Source organism: Penicillium cosmopolitanum (genome assembly GCF_028827165.1).
Source record: "Penicillium cosmopolitanum strain IBT 29677 chromosome Unknown utg000004l:1.0-4361866.0:1.0-4365735.0, whole genome shotgun sequence".
Lineage (NCBI taxonomy): Eukaryota > Fungi > Ascomycota > Eurotiomycetes > Eurotiales > Aspergillaceae > Penicillium > Penicillium cosmopolitanum.
In genome coordinates, this window is record NW_026622674.1 from 38,616 (window position 1) to 57,312 (window position 18,697).

The 18,697-nt window shown below is 44.3% G+C and overlaps 4 protein-coding genes across 4 annotated transcripts; 1 reads left to right on the forward strand and 3 right to left on the reverse strand.

The window, feature by feature from the left end:
• Positions 1-208: 208 nt before the first annotated feature.
• N7509_001450 (Zn(II)2Cys6 transcription factor) lies at positions 209-2,018 on the reverse strand (the record flags this gene model as incomplete). The annotated part of the gene is made up of 2 exons (XM_056626087.1): positions 209-1,006; positions 1,068-2,018. The coding sequence occupies 2 exons, from the start codon at positions 2,016-2,018 to the stop codon at positions 209-211; spliced, it is 1,749 nt and encodes a 582-aa protein (XP_056491882.1).
• Positions 2,019-4,806: 2,788 nt separating this feature from the next.
• On the reverse strand, positions 4,807-5,331 carry N7509_001451 (nuclear transport factor 2 family protein; the record flags this gene model as incomplete). Its single annotated transcript, XM_056626088.1, has 1 exon — positions 4,807-5,331. One exon carries the CDS (start codon positions 5,329-5,331, stop codon positions 4,807-4,809), a length of 525 nt encoding a protein of 174 aa, XP_056491883.1.
• A 9,086-nt stretch (positions 5,332-14,417) lies between these two features.
• N7509_001452 (uncharacterized protein) lies at positions 14,418-15,481 on the forward strand (the record flags this gene model as incomplete). The annotated part of the gene is made up of 3 exons (XM_056626089.1): positions 14,418-14,762; positions 14,822-15,046; positions 15,119-15,481. 3 exons carry the CDS (start codon positions 14,418-14,420, stop codon positions 15,479-15,481), a joined length of 933 nt encoding a protein of 310 aa, XP_056491884.1.
• Positions 15,482-16,941: 1,460 nt separating this feature from the next.
• On the reverse strand, positions 16,942-17,760 carry N7509_001453 (uncharacterized protein; the record flags this gene model as incomplete). Its single annotated transcript, XM_056626090.1, has 1 exon — positions 16,942-17,760. One exon carries the CDS (start codon positions 17,758-17,760, stop codon positions 16,942-16,944), a length of 819 nt encoding a protein of 272 aa, XP_056491885.1.
• Between the last annotated feature and the right edge of the window lie 937 nt (positions 17,761-18,697).

The window sequence follows — 18,697 nt, forward strand, 5'->3', positions numbered from 1 at the left end:
TAGCCACAGTGGTTGATAGAAATGTCAATTCAAGTACTTGAATACTTGAATCCTGCTTAAGTCCATAGTCGATGTTCAGATCCTCAAATGGGGATGACTCTGTTTGTTGCCTGTTACAATTGAGAATGGCATGAATGTTCGAGGTTGAAGTCTCTTTCTCCGTATAAAGCTTCTATTCGCCCCTTTGTTAGATTTGTTTGTCTTTTTTTCAAAGGAAAATAAACCCCGGGTATTTACACCTCATCAGCTCCTCCCAATCCATCAATTCTCCCTCGTTTGCCTTCCGCCAAATCTCAGCCAAAAGTTTGTGCGCAATTGAGATATTCCCAAATCCGATAGTAGCCTCCATCACTTTGAGCCGGTATTCAATAGTCAGTCGATGAGGCTTGGTAATGCTGCCCACGCCTGCCATGAATAGAGGGAATAGCATGTGCGCCTCTATCTCAGAGCCAGGTCGGATGAGCGATAAAGCCGAGAGAATACTATCAGCTGCTTTTGTAATCTTGGGATCGTTGTTCTCCAGTCGCTTCGTTATCTGCTGCAGACGCATGATTGTAGCCTGTTGCAAGGCAAATCCCATGGCTCTGGCTTCGGTAAAATTGCGGGACTCATTGTGAGCAGCTACCTTGGGTGGCTGCCAAGCCTTCAGCGCCCTTTCGATCTCTTTTGTTTCTTCAAGCTCTTCCAAGGAAGGAGGCTTGTTCCGGGTGCGAGCAGCGAAACGACTGATTGATGCCAACGACTCGTAGATACTGGTTGAGAGGCCGAGCAACGGATGAATGAAGGCAGATGTAGAGGGTGTGGCATTGGAACTGGAAAGTTGAAGGCTGTCACCTAATCTTCCAGGTGCCATTTCGGACGTGACTGAGGTCATGCAGGACAGATAGTTGTAGATCTCGATAAGCGTGTCAGCTGGAGGGCCAACCATATCACTGACTCCTTGTGATAAGAGTGCCCTCGCCCCGTGAAGATGAATTATCCATTTTCTAGAGGTACCAGTGCAAATCTAGAATTGAAGGTTAGACCCCAATGGTCTCGACATACACGCATTAAGTGAATGAACTGACCTCGGTGAAAGTCAGTAGAAGAGTCGCTGCCACAGCGCAGCTGGACGCTGTAGGGTCCTCCAATTCGCACATTAATTCCTGTAACGCCTTGCTGCGGTGGAAATAGAAATCGCTTTCGAAAACCGGATAGATCCGGGATAAATGGCATGCTGATAACGCAAACAAAGCATGCTGCACCATGGTATTCTTCAGCGCCATCGGCACCACCACGCGGAGGAAGGGATCAACATTGTCCTCTGCAATCACCAGGGCGCGTGAGACTGATTGAAGGAAGTGGTCAAGTAAATACTTTTCTACAGCTCTCCATTTCGCCACAGCGTCAAGCGTGACCCCAGTCAATTTGTTTAATGCTGTGCAAGGTAGGAAGGTGGCAACATTTTCCGATCCGTCATTGCCGAAGTGACCTGTGTTCACGAGCGCGGTGCTCCCGGCAAGATCCGCATTGCTAATTGTTTCTGCAATATTCTCCGTCTCAATCAGCGCCAACCAGTCCGAGAAGGATGTCAAGCTGGCTGTTGTGTCTTGGCCCCTGCGTCCCTGTGAATCGGTCGCTGCCCACAGTCCGAACGCATCTAAGGCCAGGAGTGCATCAGCGGTCTCTTCCGCGTGACTTTCCACACCACATTCACTCCGCCCGCCGAGCTCATGTACATGGTCTCCTGGCCGTATACATGGCAGGCGGAGGCGTTCACAGTCCGCACATGCCGGCTGCTTTTCGTCGCACTTTTTCCGGCGTCGCCGACAACCGAGACAGCCACTCTGAGATTTCGTGTGCTTGGCCTTGGTGATCCCTGCTTTGGGGAAAGGCTTTCGACGGTCATTTTCCAAGAAAGTGGTCGGTTCGTACCGACATGACAGCAATAGCCGCTTGCAGCGCACACAGGGGAGCTGCTTCGTGCACAAGGCTTTAATGGATCTGCAGTTCTGACACGCAGTGCTTTTGCGCCCCATGAGTTGCAGCTGATATATTAAAAGAATCAAGATCACTGGGGCGTAAGGAGGCAGAAATCAGCCGGCCGGGATGGAGATGTGGACTCCCACAGATAAACCACGCATTTCGGTGGCAAAGCTGAGAGATAAAACCAAAGAACCAAGTTGATTGGAAATTAACTTGCCTTCTCGCTGTATATATAGCCCCGTGTATTCCCTCAGAAATAATAAGAGTAATTATTCCTCTGAAGTACAACAGGTTATGAGCCCGGGAGCAAACTCTTGGGTGCTGCCTCTACTCACTCTAAATCATCTTGTTCGTCTGAATTATCTATATCTACCCCGCTTTTCCAGCCATCAATGTCTTCTCTGGTCCATGGCTCTCCCGACCGAGCTGTTACGGCTATCGCGCCTCTGACAGGAAGCGACAATTTCGCGACCTGGAAACGTCTCATGACCTCCTACCTCAAAGCGAGGCAGGTCTGGGATGTGGTGTCGGGCGACCTTCAACGTCCAGACTAGGCCTGTGCAATGGGCCGCCCATGGGCCGAAATTTCGCTACCCACCCATGGGCTGGGTAGGTGATTGTAACAAATTGGCCATGAGGATTGCAACAAATTTGCCATGGCAATTGCAACAAATTGGCTATAGCAACAGCTAAGAAGGACTAATACAACAGCAATACTGCCAAATAGAGCCTAGTTCTTCATATTTTATGCAAATCACATGATATTACTATTTGCCCTACTTATGGGCAGGTTATGGGCGGTTTGGGCATGCCCATAGGTTTGCACATTTCTATAGGGTACTAAGTAGGTTAGTCTGAAGAGCTCCCTTACTTATAGGATATTTATCATAAGAGATAAAACTACATAAAGAATAATCTGAAGAGTATCCTATAGTAACTTAGATTAATTAATTACAAAGAGCTAAATATATATTGTAGTGGGGATCTCTGCTCTCAACATTGGTATCTCAGAGTTAGTTATGTGATTAGGGCCTTAGCAACAAGGCTGCTGTTTAGTTCGAGGAGGATAAATAGTTTCGTTCTAGATTATTAATTTAATATATATGTTCCCCCTTATGAAAATGTTCTACTGAGGTTACTGAGGTTACGGTATCAGTATACTGCTTATAAAAGGTTCTGTTATTCGTTCTGTTGTTCGTTCTGTCAATTCTCTATAGCGTTACGCTTGCCTATCATCTCCTTGTACTCTGCGAGTGTGGTGGTGTTGTCTCTTTGCGATCGACCTGTCTGCCAACGCAGACAGCCTACGAGCATTCCTATCTTACAATAGCTACCTAAGCCTAGGAGGTAGAGGCTTAGTCACTACTTTTACAGTATTATAGATCTCCTTAGAGAGATTATTATAGAGAGACTAGAGCTTCTGCTGCCAGTTATACAAAGGAAACAACAAAAGATCGTTAGTAAGGCCTTAAACATTTTCAAGGAGTTCCTGCAACTTATCTAGATTTACTTAGGCTTTCAGACTACTATTAAGTTTTATTAATAGCTCCATAGTGCTATAATTAATGTTCTGTATATATTCACAGTTCAATAGCAAATTCGTCAATATAGCGGGGACAGCCCCGGACGAACACAATCCTGCCTTCTCCACACACAGCACCGGCATAATTAGCTAGCATATACAAAGTTAGGCTCAAAATATAGCGTGTGAAGATATTTAAAACTTGCCAAATAGTACGGGTTGCTAACTGGCCTGGTTCCTGAGATATAACAAAAATTCGATATGTGTCTTGAGTTGTTGTTCTGGCAAATCCACGGATAACCGCAAAATAACTGCAAAGATCGAGGGAGAAATTTGAGCGTTAAATATTGTAAAACCCCAAATTTCTCAACACTTTTCTAAAGTAACAGAAGATGCTACTCTCTATTATTTTGGAGGGGTTTGATAACTTCCCTACATCAGCCAGCCACTGGCATCTTTCTTCAGCTGAGCATATTTACACTGGCTGGACTCACCGCCATCTACTGCCCAATGTGTAACATTTTTTTACTAATGTGATGCCTGGTTATCACATAACAGCTTTTACATTTATACTGGCTGGGATGACGTTGTTAGTCTTCGGCCTCATATACACCGCGAAAACAATGGACTTACATCGGCTCGAGTTGACATCTGGAGACCGATAAAACAGGGTATGCAGGTGATATTGAAACAAAGAAAAAAACAAAACAAAACGAATACCTGCGCACGGAAGATGATCGAGAAAGTGCTTATATTGTCAAAAATAGACTGTACGATGTCCCAACATGGAAGTGCAGTACACGAATAAATAAATCTCTGATTGAAATAAATCTGGAGATGCCCAACAATTTAAGAGGGCGTACTATCTCATAATAGACTAATGTACAATAGGAAATCGTGATGAGGGGTAAAGTCCCTGTATGTGATGTGTAGGAATTCCAATTCTTGACATATATCTACACATAGGCGCTCTCAAACTCGTCCATCGACCTCAGTGTCAGGTCAAGTGGAAACTGCTATTTTGTCGGCATTCTCAAAGTGTTGGTATTTCTTTGTTACATTGGCCCACCCAGGCACTCCTACTGTTGTCGATGAGTAATATGTTTCTCGGTCGATGCTACGTTCGGAGCCATGTCTCGCCGGACTTCGTTGAGAAGATTGGTGATGATGTTTGCAGTGAAGATTAGAAGCAAGTTGTACGCATCGTCGATGTGGATAAAGACTAATAAAAGAACAAAGTAGATGAAAATGAATCAAAAACACGATAAAACAAAACGAAAACCGTAGTTAATCAATCAATTTGACCAGGAGACAGTAAATTAGAACATGGCAAGTGGATTTGTCGCATTCGCTGGCCTGGCCTGTTGGACATCCCAATGCTCAACGATGCAAGTACCATCCATTCGATACATATCCGCAAGAGCGATCGGCTCTGGGTCATCTTCAATCTTCAAATAGACCAGACCAGTATCATCGCCAAAGCTTTGAAACAGAATTTTGGTGGTTACATAAGGGATGATCCCATTCAGTCTTTCAACAATAGCATCGCGGTCTTGCGGATCGACAGGATCATGTTCAATGATGTTGGAATCGACATAAGTTTCGAAAGCTTTGGACACATTTTTTTCACCGTACAACATTTCGACGAAGTGCGCGAATATCTGTCTCTGGAAATTCTCGTCGGCTTTATGACCTGGACAATATGTCGTTGGATAAAATGGGAGGTTTTTGCTGTCGGTAGCGTCGAGTGCGGAGTTGACAACGTCTCGGGAAATTTCAGGTCGTCCTTCTAATGCCAACGCTGATGAAAGCAGAGAGTGGAGCATAAAATATTTCAAATGCATCTTGAATGAAGGTCCTTCAATAGGAAAAATGAATTTTGGGAATAATTTTGTTGAAAGAAGCATCAAAATGAAAGGGTCGGTTAAGCTATATATTATTCTGATGAGACTTCAATTCTAAAGTAGGGTTGACTTAAGATGTAAAAATGTCTGCAAGATTTTCATAAGACCCTTGGAATGTACAGTTATTTTTGCCAGCCTTTCACGTAGCCCCTGGTGGCAACATATTTGTTGTCTACGTCGCCTTAATGAAATACCAATGATCTATATTTTATTATTATTGGCTGCATAGGTCTCATTCTTATTGTTCCTTATTGCCTTTTCTAAGCGACCCTATCCCATGGGGGTCTGAGCAGTCGGGTACGCTGCCCAAGCCAAAACTGCTTCAGCGAGATATTGCGCCAAAGAATGTATGAATTCTCGTAAGTACAGCCTAATGGATGGATGGATTTCATTTACCCCGCCCCCTCGCCGAAGTTGATTATAAACCACCAACACTAGGCTGAGAGCGGATTCGTATCTTGTCCTAGTGGTTATCAACAACCGAAGCGATATGCAGGCTACAACTACTGCGTAAATACATGCTTTTGTGTTCCACGGAGATTGTTCCAAACTTCCTGAGCCCCTGTCGTGGCCTGTTTGCCGTTCGTGATGTTAGACTGCCCTCATGGCGCGGCAAAAATGAGTTCTCAGATAATGCGGGCGACTTTGAAAGCTACATTTTATTCCTGACATGATACAGAGCCAGTCGCCAACCACGTCTCAAATGGCTGAAGAAGCTGAGTGCAGCGACCGTACTATCAAAAATATTCGCATACCCTTGCGGTAATTCGGAAACGTCCACGCCCCTCAAAATTGATTTGGTCGCAGATGAACCTTGGGTATCGCTTCCGAGGTAGAATGGAGACTTGGGATATGGTTAAAAGGGGGCCAAATTAACTGATCTGCTTAGAATGTGGTGATATTTACACACCCTGGTCATTGTTTCTGGAGGAGGAATGAAATGCCGTGGTGTATTTAAATTGGTAATGAAATTTCACCATCTGTCGGGGATAGATAGATTTAGCTCTTACCAAAGTATTCATTCTTTTTAAGCCAATGTCAATAATGATCTCAAACCATAAAGTTCTTCGGAATGAGAAAACATATTTATAATGGAGAATGCGATTATGTGAAATGCTGACTGACTCCTTGCTTGAAATATCAGTTCTAAATTATTTAATTGGCCGCTATCTACGGTATTTTAATATAGATTGCTTAAGTTTAATGTCAAAAATAAGGCGTTGGAAGGCAGCGCGAATTCTATTAAATGGGGGTTGACTACCCTTATTAAAATACTCTCTGTTTACATGGAATAATTGTTCAGCTTATTCTGTAGTGAATCAACTCATCTATCTTGGTACTGTAACATGGCAACTATTATGATCTATTGATTTGGATTACTAGCTGTGGCTTCCACGGCGTTGGCTACGGCTTCTACATCGACCTTGGTGGCCGTTTGTACTAACTAAATATGGTTAAGTCTCGACTAAGGTTAGTACCGTTAATATACTACTCACTGTCACCAGGTATGCTCCTTATGACTTGATGTTTGCTAGCAAATTTGCAGACCCTTTCAACTTAAAATATTTCTAGTCATGCCACTCTCACAACTTTGACCCCTCTCAAATTATCAACTGTTTCTCCATCGACTATTACCTTAGTGGTGACAGATACAGTGTATTCCACAAGCATCTTAGACCCGAGTACAGTCACTTTCTCAACAACACTTACGTCGATTCAATTCAATTCAATTCAAGATTCTATAACCTAATTCAGCCACACATTCGAACGTAATAGCTATGTAGGCGTTCCCTCCATCAGGAACCAGAACCATCCTAACACCACGCTCATGGTAACAAAAGACAAAGGAGATACGGCGTATTGCCATAGAAAAACAAGTAATAACTCCCACAACACCGTAACGAAACTCCCACAATGAATGTAATCGGCTACTGCCAGCTCACGCAGCGCCATGCGGTCACTTCCCTCTCCGCAATCTCCCCCTCCCCGACACATGGTCATGACCTTAGCCACGCCCTGGTTCCTCCTGTCCATGTTCTTCCTCATCTGAGCATGTATCGATTCCTCAGACAGCAGCTTCTCGTTACTGCGGCCCCTCGTCTAATCCATGTACACAGCGTCTTCACCTCCTAGTGTCCCTCGCTAGTCTCTTCTAGCATCTCTATGTTCAGTTCGTGTTCAATCTCCTCCGCGTCCACATAACGGAACTGCCCAAGGAGACCGGTTTGGTGCATGAATTTGGCCACGTAGCGGATGGCCTGCGAGTCCGATACAATAGCGTTGTAATCGGTTGAGTTCCCCAGCTCCGTCTTGTGCCGGAGCTCGCTGAGCAGTGTTGCTCGGAGGCCAGTGTATAACGGGCACTGGAGGAGGATGTGCTGAGGGGTTTGGCTCCCCTCCTCGCAGTGACATCGAACACTTACGTCGACAAGTGTGGGAACCACCTATGACACCATTAAATACACAAACTGTTTGGACTGACACTACGATAAGTACAGTAGTAGTAGTAGTAGTAGTAGTAGTAGTAGATGATCTCGTTTACACTGACCCCTCGCCGAAGCGATATGCAGTATACAACAACTATATATCCGAGCATGTACACATAGAATGATCCACTTCTTGACATGAACTTAGAGCCTCGTCACGGCTTGTCCTGGCCCATTGCCGTTCTCTTCATTAGGCTGCCGTCATTGTGTACGACTGCGAAACCGCTGTGACGCCTCGGCGAAATCCAACACAGCCTGTATACTGACTTCGTGCGCGAGACGGTGTCTGGTTTACCTTTCTCACCTTCATTTGAGCCTCCCCACAGACTCGACACGCTGCCCAGCGCGTCCCTGACTTTTCTTCTCAGTTCACCCCGCGGCTCTTGCAGGTTTCGACAGTCCAGCAACATGTGGGTGACCGTCTTCTGCGCGCCGCACTATACTCTAGTACATAATGTTGCGATAAAGTCACTGTTACTAGTCGGATACATTGCCTATATTACTTGGCAATTAGTAATTAGCCTGCTTACCAAAGCAGTAACTTTTGTTAAATAGCTTTTTGCTCCTATTGTAGAAAAGACCAGACTTTCATACAAGAGCAATTACTATTACTAAAATAACGACTAGCGGCTTATCGTGGTTGTGAAAGTTATAAGCCCGGTTCGCCTAATTAGACATCGCCAAAACCCATTTTTCAACACATTTCTTGGAATGCGAAGAACCCAAGAACCCATTCAAACCCACTTTGCATAAAAATTATATAAAACCAGTATAAAGTAGCCTGATTAGGAAGGTCTTGGCATATTTATGCTTAAACTCTAATAATGGGTTCTTGGCAATGGGTTTTGGGTTGAGCTTTCTAACCCAAAATGGGTTTTGGCGATGTCTACGCCTAATATAATAGACAATAACGAAAACTATTTGTAATAACCCCTTTACTATTATTAATGTACAATTAAACTAGTATAGCCTGATTACCCCTAAATCTCAGTAAGATCAGACTATACTGTCACAGGATTTGTGCCAAAGAGGTTGAGTCTTATTAAAAAGATAATTATACTGCTTTATAATTGAATCCTTTGACGATCGGGCTTTATTTTAGCTATGCTATACTAGGGGGTTATGCCTAATTCTATATAATTATAGCCGTAAATAACCTTAGGCAGATGTCCTTTTATTCTTAAAGTTTCTTTAAGAATTAGTCTCTGTTATTACTAGATTAAATCTATTTATCTATTCCTATCCTCTTAATTACTATCCAAGATCTTATCTAGTTATAGGTCTCTAGCCTATTTCTTAGTAATATCTATTTATAATTCTGATTCTTCTCTTATAATGGTTACTAAGTTGTTAGGCTAGAGACCTGTGACTAGGCAAGGATATCAGATAGTAGAGATCAGATTAGACAGTTGGTATATAGACTGATTCTTGAGAAGATCAAGAATCCTAAGTGCTTGTGGGATCTTAAATACATTAGGGCTCGGGTAGATATCGATATATAGGTAACTCAAAGTACTATCTTTATACAAAGGCAGAAGATCAAAAATTAGAGACTGATTAGGAATTAGATCAGACGAACAAGTTATAAGTAATTAGAGCTAGAGTATAGGAACAGCCTTCTAGATCTAAGAAGTAATTCTGGCTAAAATCTTATATATCGTAGAGATCAGAAAAATAATAATCTAGCTTAATTATACAGCAGATTTATACTTATAACAGATAAGAATAGGTTATATATAAAGAGGAGTAAAAAGCTCCAGTATAAGAGCAGGGATATTAGTTTCTATAGTAGAGGGTTAAAATTTAGAGATAGTAAAGTAGGTCTAAATATAAAAGGTAGGCTCTCCTGGTTGTACTCTATCAAAAAGTTTCTAGGGTTTTAGATAATTTAGGGTTAGTTCGTACGAGTACCCCAAAAGACTGTAGCTTCTAGGATTAAAACTACTGTCAGTATATACAGTAACCTAGAATTTATAAAATTCTTAGAGTAATTATATCAGGGAAATCCTTAGTAGTTACATTATAAAAACTAAGAGCAGTAGGGTTGGTAGGGCAAATTCTGCCTATATATAAGATATCCTTACCTCCCAGCAGTCAGGCCCGCTGCTCTAGGTCCCTTAGGCTAGCTAAAGCAAAATATGGGTCCAATAGTGCAGACCGAGGTTGAGCCTAGCTATAACCCTTGTCTAGTGAGGCCGCTACATTCGTATGTAGCTATATCTGAGTTCGAATGGACTACCTAATTTGTTCTGAAGCGCATGACAGAGAAAGCAACTTTGCTACACTGGATAGACCCGGCACTTGTTTCATATTGATTCCTCTCTGAAATAGGATTAGGCGCTATTTTGTGAGAGAGGGTCAATTTCGAAGGAGCCAACATCAAAGATTATGACTGGTGCGTAGGTTATTCGGCTAATACTATTATGGTAATAAGGAGGCAGTAAAAGGCGCTGTAACCAGGCCACGTTCGCAACGGCATGTAAAGCAGTAGCAAATATCTGGGGAATGCCGTCCGCTCTTATAATTCACAACGGAAAATCCTTACAATCGAAGCATACGCCACCAGGTTTCACTAATATATCAGAAATATCGATGGTCATTAAGAATTTATAAGTTAGCTATAAATTCGGTAATATAAGCAAGAACCCAGATTAGAACAAACGAATGGAATGCAACGGATAATTAGATCAATCTGGCCTGTAGGTGAACCATTCTGAGTAAACTATTTGCCATATCTCTCTCTCGCTTCGATGAAATGGGTGAGATGAGGATGAATCTTAATGGCCACAGCCGGGATATGTCCCAAACCCCGACTCTGTAGTGCATAAATTTGCTCTTTGATCCTCCAGAAGATTCAGGAAGAGCATCATACTGGAACATTGAAGCTAACATGACTAAAACCTTGTCCGCCAAAGTCTGAAATTCCTTCACACAGTGTTGCTGGGCAACGAGAATTTGCTCCTGTTGTTGCAGTGTACAGGTAGGTGCTTGGTACGCAAATCCTAGAAGTATATACACCAATGAGGATACTTGAAGCCGGAAAGTACTCCGATATCCATAGAGTCCTAAATCTCGAATTGAATCAGATAATATCACTGCAGTCTGTAGAGGGTCAATTAAAAAGTCTCTTAGACACTTGTCATGGGATAGAGGTGTTGTTTCGGTTTCCAAATTTTCTATGTGGTGTAGTATGGATGGGTACATAGAGAGGATCGAGTCATGGTTTCCTGTCTCGATCAAATCTTGGATCACAATACAAAGCCGGCTGCAGTGATAAGCGAAGATAGCTGTACGAAGTACACTTAATTCGACATGCTCACAGTGTTTGTAGAAATGACGTATCCAGGAGACAAACTCCCAGGAATAGTCCTGACTCGTTATAAGGGCCTGATTTTGCTATTGAAGTTTGGTGTTAGGGATATGCCAGGGCAATCAGTTTAAAAGCAGATAAATATTCGAACCTACTACAGTATTGAAGATAGTCAGAAATAGGGACCGATTCTCTGGTGTTATAAACGCTTTTTCTTGCCTTTGATCCAGCAGCGCTATCATCCCTTGAGTGTGGATACACCATCCGGGAGACTTAATAACGAGGCTGAAGTCGGGGCTCGAAAGAAGCTACAAGGCAACCTATTAGTTAAGTACGCGATAGATAGATTAATAGAGATACCTCGTAGATGCTCAACAAGAAGACGCCTACTAAGATCTCATCGCCCCTGCAACGTTGAGGATCCCGGAGGTCCCTATTAATGGCGGTGATCGCCTTTCCGTAGGCATAGACTTGTTGAAATCTTGCGGTGGGAGAGTTTGTCATATTTGCTATATAGACTCGGCCGATTGCGTCGCAGACTTGGTACAGGGCAGAGCCCTTATCAGTGATGGAGACCACACGTGGGATGGCATTGAAGATAGTTTTGTGGTTGCCGTTAACGTCATCGCATGATAGCTTATTCAGGACCAAGGGCATTAAGTGATCATCCCATGACTCGGAAATAGAGTATTGGGGCTCCGAATTTGTCTGGACCTGCATAGACAGAGGGATGTATTAGTTACATGCCACCTATCTTGAGCTCCGGGGCAAACCTGGAGACAGACGTTGAAAACCACCCTCGGTTGGTTGTCAGCAGGGTTGGGTGGCTTATTTTCGGAGTCCTTTTTTACTTGGCTAGAGCTACTAGAGCCTGTATTTTGTTTCCCGGATTCACACAGATGTTTCCTTCTTTTCGACAGGAATGAGGACACGGTTTCTGTCCGAAACCGGTTGTCGAGAACATCCCGATACCCGGGGCATAGAAGTCCTTTCCGTTGGCACTGGCCACATCCCAGACGTTCGAGATCGCACTGTAAGATTTATTAGGTAGTCTTCTTGGCAGGTCTTTTGCACAGGTCTCCTGCACCTTAATTCGTCGTTGTCGACAGCGGTGACAATCACGACTGGGTTTACCAGTGTTTGGCATCTTTGATGAGATTTGCATACACAGTTGACTAGCACAAGATAAACTCCGGGGCGCAGAAACTCGGTTTGTCTCTCAAAGTAGAAACTGATTCGGATTTCCCTGTGCTGTATTTCTAGCCCTTCCAGGCTGGACAATTGGCGGTATGGCGGTTCAAATGCGCGGGGTTGAGGGGTTGGGACCCGGGGGGGGGGGGGCTAGGCTACTTTAGGAAGACCATTCGGCGCTAATAGAAACAGCTTGATACCAGTAGCGAATAAACTCCTCAGTTTGGGCATCTTGTGAAACAACACAACCCTACTCAAAGTTGGCGCCCAATTGTCAGATACCTCCAACCTATAATCGTTCAATCTGAAGAAAGCTGAATGCCGCAGCTCACCTGCCAAAATGACGCACTGTGCCTCAGGAGTGCATATTATCTACAGCATTAACTGACAAACTGAAGAAGTGGTCAAATACCACTAGGACCCTTCGGGATAGGCTTATTCATCGTTCACCCAATTTCCTTCTAGTATGGTGTCATAATACGCCATAGTTGAATATAGAGACCCCTGAGATCGTTCAACCGATCTCAACACCTACAATCAAGCAATCATCTGATTCTATTCGACATCTCTCGTACTAGCCAGTACACCCACTCCTCATCCTGACATTAACACCCAAAAATGGTCGCAAATATATCATTAGGGTTCGTCATATTTACGTTTTTTCAATAGATTTTGACTTTCTGGGCATCTTTCAGTTCACACACACAAACGGAAAAATGAGAAAACCCTTTTTAGACCTTATGGAGATTGAACTCGTCTTACAGATTATTGATACGCACTGAAGGGGGAGAAGGGACTAGTAATAGTTCAGGTTTGAATATTAACAAAGTAAATATAATCATTCCGATCCGTTAAGAAATCAATTATATATCAAGGCCAAAGGTGGGCAACCACGTCATGGTCAGTGGGTTGAAATAGGAACGAGCAACCAAGCAGCATTTGGTCCAACATGTCACTGGTCAAAACCGCTTCTCACTATATGGCCTTGCCATATAGCCTTTCCCCGCACGCCCCTGTTCTACACTGCCTTAAGAGCAATACAGATCATGTCTACTGGAATCCAACAAAACAGCACCAGAGGTCTCAGAGCGCCAGGCATATTTACCAGCGCAGAATGCTCAAATGGGAGAGCTTCCAGCGAAGAGTGCGCCAGCAGAGTTATCAGCTCAATATAAACCCCATGAGATGCAGTGAGATATTCCTGCTACATCTGCTGATTATGTATACCCTACGCAATCCTTCAATAGTGCCGATGTGCTTGGTTATAACATGAGAGCGTACTCTGGGGATGATGTGGAATATTAATATTGTATTGTCGTATAACAGAAGATGTCAGAAGATGTCAATTTCTTGATCATGGACATGATCCTCAACAAGAATGCCTGTTTTTATCATGAACAAACAAGACATAACTTACCCGGACCAGCTAGCATATGGATTGGGTCAGACAGAGTGCATTGAATCTAAAAATTCTTGATTGAATGATTCCCGACCTAATTCAAAGTTTCTGTCTACGGCTTCCTCCGGGCCCAGAGGTCGTTTATATGACGTGTCCGGGTCCGAAAATAATTCAATGTAGCCAAAGTTTGAGGCGACAACAGCCGCACATATGCCCATGCGCCCGTGTCATATCGTTTAATATCCATGATGAGAGTGAGAATAATAAATAAGGGATTAGTTTCAAGTTCGTGGATAGAGCCAGCTGGGGTGAGACAAATTAGGAACGAGAGGCTTCATGCTTGGTAATTAGAGGCTCTAATTACCAAATAGGCCAATTAAATCTAACCAGTAAGTCGCGGAGACAGCCAGGCTTAGCTGAGTTTTGACTAAATAAAGGCAGAGTCGGTGCCCAAAGCACATCTCTCTGTATTCACATGTTTAATAGGTTGATTGCAAGAATATGCTAATCTCACCCGTAACAGATGGGACGCCTGATAATACATGTATTTATATGTAAATATTGAAAAGGTCCCAATATTCTTCTTTAGGCAAAGGCAAAGACAGCAGATTCCATTCTCTCTATCATATCATTGCCCAATATGCGTGGGACCCTGCTCGCAATTGGGTTCTTGGCCGTTGCTACAGCGACAAAGAACCCGAACTGCACTGATGGCCTTTACATGATTGTGGCCAGAGGCACTGGAGAACCAGCAGCTGCCAGTAAGGATGGGCTTTACCCCGAGAACTCCGGGAGCCCTGGGTATCTGGCGCAGCTCATTGCAGCACAAATAAAGGACTCTAGTATCATGGGCGTGGAATACGCTGCAACGCTGAATGACTATGTGCAGTCAGAGAATGACGGGGCAAATGTGATGCTGCAGCTGGCAAATGAGTACCACTCGTCCTGCCCGGGTTCAAAAATGGCCCTCTTGGGTTACTCGCAGGTATGTGACAAGAGGATTGCGTAAATTACTGATGGAGATACTGACCCACTGATTACTAGGGCGCTCAATTAGTCTCTGATGTCCTTTGTGGTGGCGCTGGTGGCGATTTCAACCATAATGCACCGCTATCGCCAGATGTCGTTAAAAACAGTGGTCAGTGCCTCTTGTTCTTTCGAGAATCTGCTCAAGCTGACCTAGATTTAGTTATTGCCGCCGTCCTGTTTGGCGACCCAACGCACATTGCCAACACAACCTATGATCGCGGCACAAGTGTTCACAACGGAGTAAGCAGTAACACTGGGGGCAAATATATTAACATTTTTGGCCCAACTGACTTTTCTCTCGTTTCTCAATAGATCTTCTCGCGAACGAATAACACCGTGTGCAAGAAATACACCGACCGCATGACATCATGGTGTGACAAGGGTGACAGATTTTGCGACGCAGGCCATGTTGATGCGGTTCACGGTCTCTACCTTCAAAGATACAACAGCACCATGGTTCAATATGTGGTTGAGAGATGGCAAAATTTGACAGCTTTCTCTGCTACTGCCACGGTAACATCCACAAGTTCAAGGTCAAGCGGTGGGTCGACCAGCACGAAGACAGCGTCACCCACAAACTCAGAGTCCAGTCGTCCTTCCACTGGCATAGCGTCTGGACTTACTCTACCGGGATGGCCTCTGGTTTTGCTCTCCTGTGGTATTTTTTTTATTTGATAAACGGGACAGGGACCATAGTGAGCTGCCGTGGAGGTGCATGTTTATGAGAAACAGGATTTCCTTGGGCAAATCTTGTATGTGCGACTATTTCCTTCTAGACCTCCAGACGGCACTGTTCCACGGGAAGGTGTGACAAACCATAATTTGACATAAGTGCTTGTCAGGTGTCTGAGACTGAGGGTTTGCACAAAGTCAGAGGAAAGAATAACAGCTTGGTGGGGGATTCGGATTAAGATTCATGGCTCCCTTTCCTCGGGCTAGCCCGCTGCTCTGGTTGCGGTACCGCATTCGTAACTATAAATTGGTATTAGCACGGAGTTCCTGAAGCTGGCCGAGAGCTCTAAGGCCAGCCTGCTGCTTCGAAAATCAGCATTGGCAACCTAAGGAGCTTTTTTGCTTCTCGAAATATCGAACAAACTCCCAGGATCACTTCAATGTTGCATTCCTACTATGTCGCGGTCGCTAGTTCACTAGCTCACAAGCCATTTTCATCTAAGTCAATGTGTAGATAGATAGACAGCCAAGGCGGGCGTTTTCTGCCGTTTCAGTACTACAAACATTACCTTATCGTCTAAGGTAGCGACTCGATCAACCACTGGAGGCTGAAGTACGTCAACAGGTCCGCCGACTCTCCTGTCGAAAATTGCACAACCCACAACCACTGTCTTGGAGGAATGTTATAGATATTGCCCTTCATGGCTGCAGTTTCTCATATAAATATAGCAGCAGTAGTGTGGCTTCCGTTGAGGATTTCACAATATCATGTTGCGTGTCTTCGAGAAATGAGATTTCTGAGTCGGTGGTGCTCAGTGTGCTCAATAACATTGCTCGGTCGTTATTCGAAGTGACAAGAGATACCGAGCTAGACTCTTTGTCTAAGCTATGACTGCCATGACAGATGCTCACACCATGCCAATTTCAAGCGCTAGGAGTTAATTAAGGCGGCCCTGCATCCAGTGTCGCGATTCCAAAAAGGGATATAATCGAGAGGCATCTTCCTGCCAGGCTTGTTCTGACCGCGGGAGACCGACCCTTTGTACTTATGAAGAGGATGGCTTTTTATGTCTCGATCATTGGGGGTCCCAAACGCAAACAAAGAAATGGTTGAAGCGAAAAGACAGCGTTCTTGAGGACGGGTAGACACAATCTCAAGAACGACTCCACGAGACGCGCGAGCCCCAGCAAGACACTTGCAAAACTAAAGCTCCCGATGGGCAGCAAGGCCAATTTCTCTCTCCCGATGCCACCTCATTATCAAAAGTTGTCCATACGAGTAATGTCTCGACAGGAGGGAACTATGCAAACATATTCACTCGAAGTGCATCGCACCGGGCCGGATCGCACAACTACTGCGGATTCACTTTGGCCTCCCCATTGGGGATTAAAACCGGAAACCACTCGAAGGTAGGCACCCATTGTTCCAACAGCCTATGTGTACATATAATTGAGTCTGGGCATTAAGTCAATCCGCTCAATTCAGGGTTTTGGTCGTAAACCGTTCGAGCAAAAGATTTTAGCCGCGACAGCACAGCAATCTCCAGCTTAAGCTTGACAGTATAGAAAAAGCACTTCAGCACTGTCTGAATGATAAATAACCCCATGTATTCCAGTACCAAAAGTGAAACATCCATCAAAATGATGACAAAATTGATCAGAAGAAGCTGGTACATGATATTGGATCTTCGTTTGATTCTCGTCGGATTAAAACGCATAATTTTCGTAGTCGCGACAATGAAGATTGTGGAGATGATTATTTCTTGTACGAAGAATACAGTAAGCTGAACTTTCTCCCAGGTGTTGAAGAAGCGCGTAAAATGCCCATGGCAGGCATAGACTGCGCCGTACGAGGCAATAAATTGCGGTATTTGCATGGTAATAGCATCGAAAATAATCATCCATAACACGAATTTCAGCACTCTAGTATTCAGGATTACCAGGTGCAGCCGTGAGTAAAGTACTAGTGACTGGCCGGTTACCATGATAGTCCATCCGACCGTTGATAGTGTGACGGAGATCCAGATTGTAGCGAGCTCGAAGTACTTCAATAGTAGGCCGAGCGCATCGGGTATCACACCCAACAATGTGGACATGAGTAGGCTCCAGAAATAAAGGCCGTGGTAGCTACTGAATACCGTGAAAATCAGGAGGATCAATTCGAGAGCGCTGTACAGGGCGCAGCTTAGCAGGCCAGAGATGGTGGCTTGAACCGCGAAGCTGTTACCGGTGTATCCTCCGACAATGCCCTGGACGGGGGCTTCGCAGGTAACCTTGGCCATTCTGAGCCCACTATCTCGGCTTCCAGATGAGAAAGGTGCGCCTGACGGTCATTGAGGTTGAAAATTATTTTTCATGTTGACAATAAAGTTTAACTGCTGAGTGGATTTCGCGGATGTGACCTCATTGATCACGTGTGAGTGGGGAAAGTAGACCTCACCAACCGCGGGTTCAGGGCGGACTTTCATTTTTCCTACCCGCCCACGGGGAACCTATCGCGGGTTTTGTTTATTGACAAAGGTTGCCTCGGTGTTCATGTTATTGAGGGGAGTTGATTGTATGTTGTTGTATGTTGTTTAGATACAAGTAGGCTGGTCGACAGGTATAATGTATGCACGTGATCCTGGCCCCCACGATTATCTCAGTAACCGGGATATTAAACAGTGAGGATGGACTGATGGGGACGGAACCAGTGAGTCCATTTGTTTATGTGCAGTGCGGCGCGATAGCCGAACGGTGAAGTGGCTGCAACCGGTAATCACCCATCGCCGTCATAGCGCAGATCACCGTTCCTCTACCAATATTTCGAAAGCTGATATACAGTGTTAAATGATGATGTCCATCAGCTTCAATCCGGTAGTACAGCAAAGTGCAGTGTATTCAAAACACTGTGTATGTAGTCTCATTTCTGAAACAACTCGACTATGAGCTAGGGGTTGCGTGATGGTACAATCAACATGGGTTGCCAATTCAAAAACTATGTGAAGTGTATGGTAAAGTCCTTACTGTACTCCGGTCGCTCATATAGTTTGCCCTTGAAATCACGACCCACTTGAATTTTTCAGAGTTATTTCCTGAGCATTCGCTCTACAGGTGATTCTGACTTTATTCCACCTCAACTAAGAATAGTGAATCCTCTCTTCTGTAGTCACGTAGGCATATTAACTGAAGTCAGCATCCGCCGGTATTCGGACGTGTGCCACGGGGGACAAGGCAGTG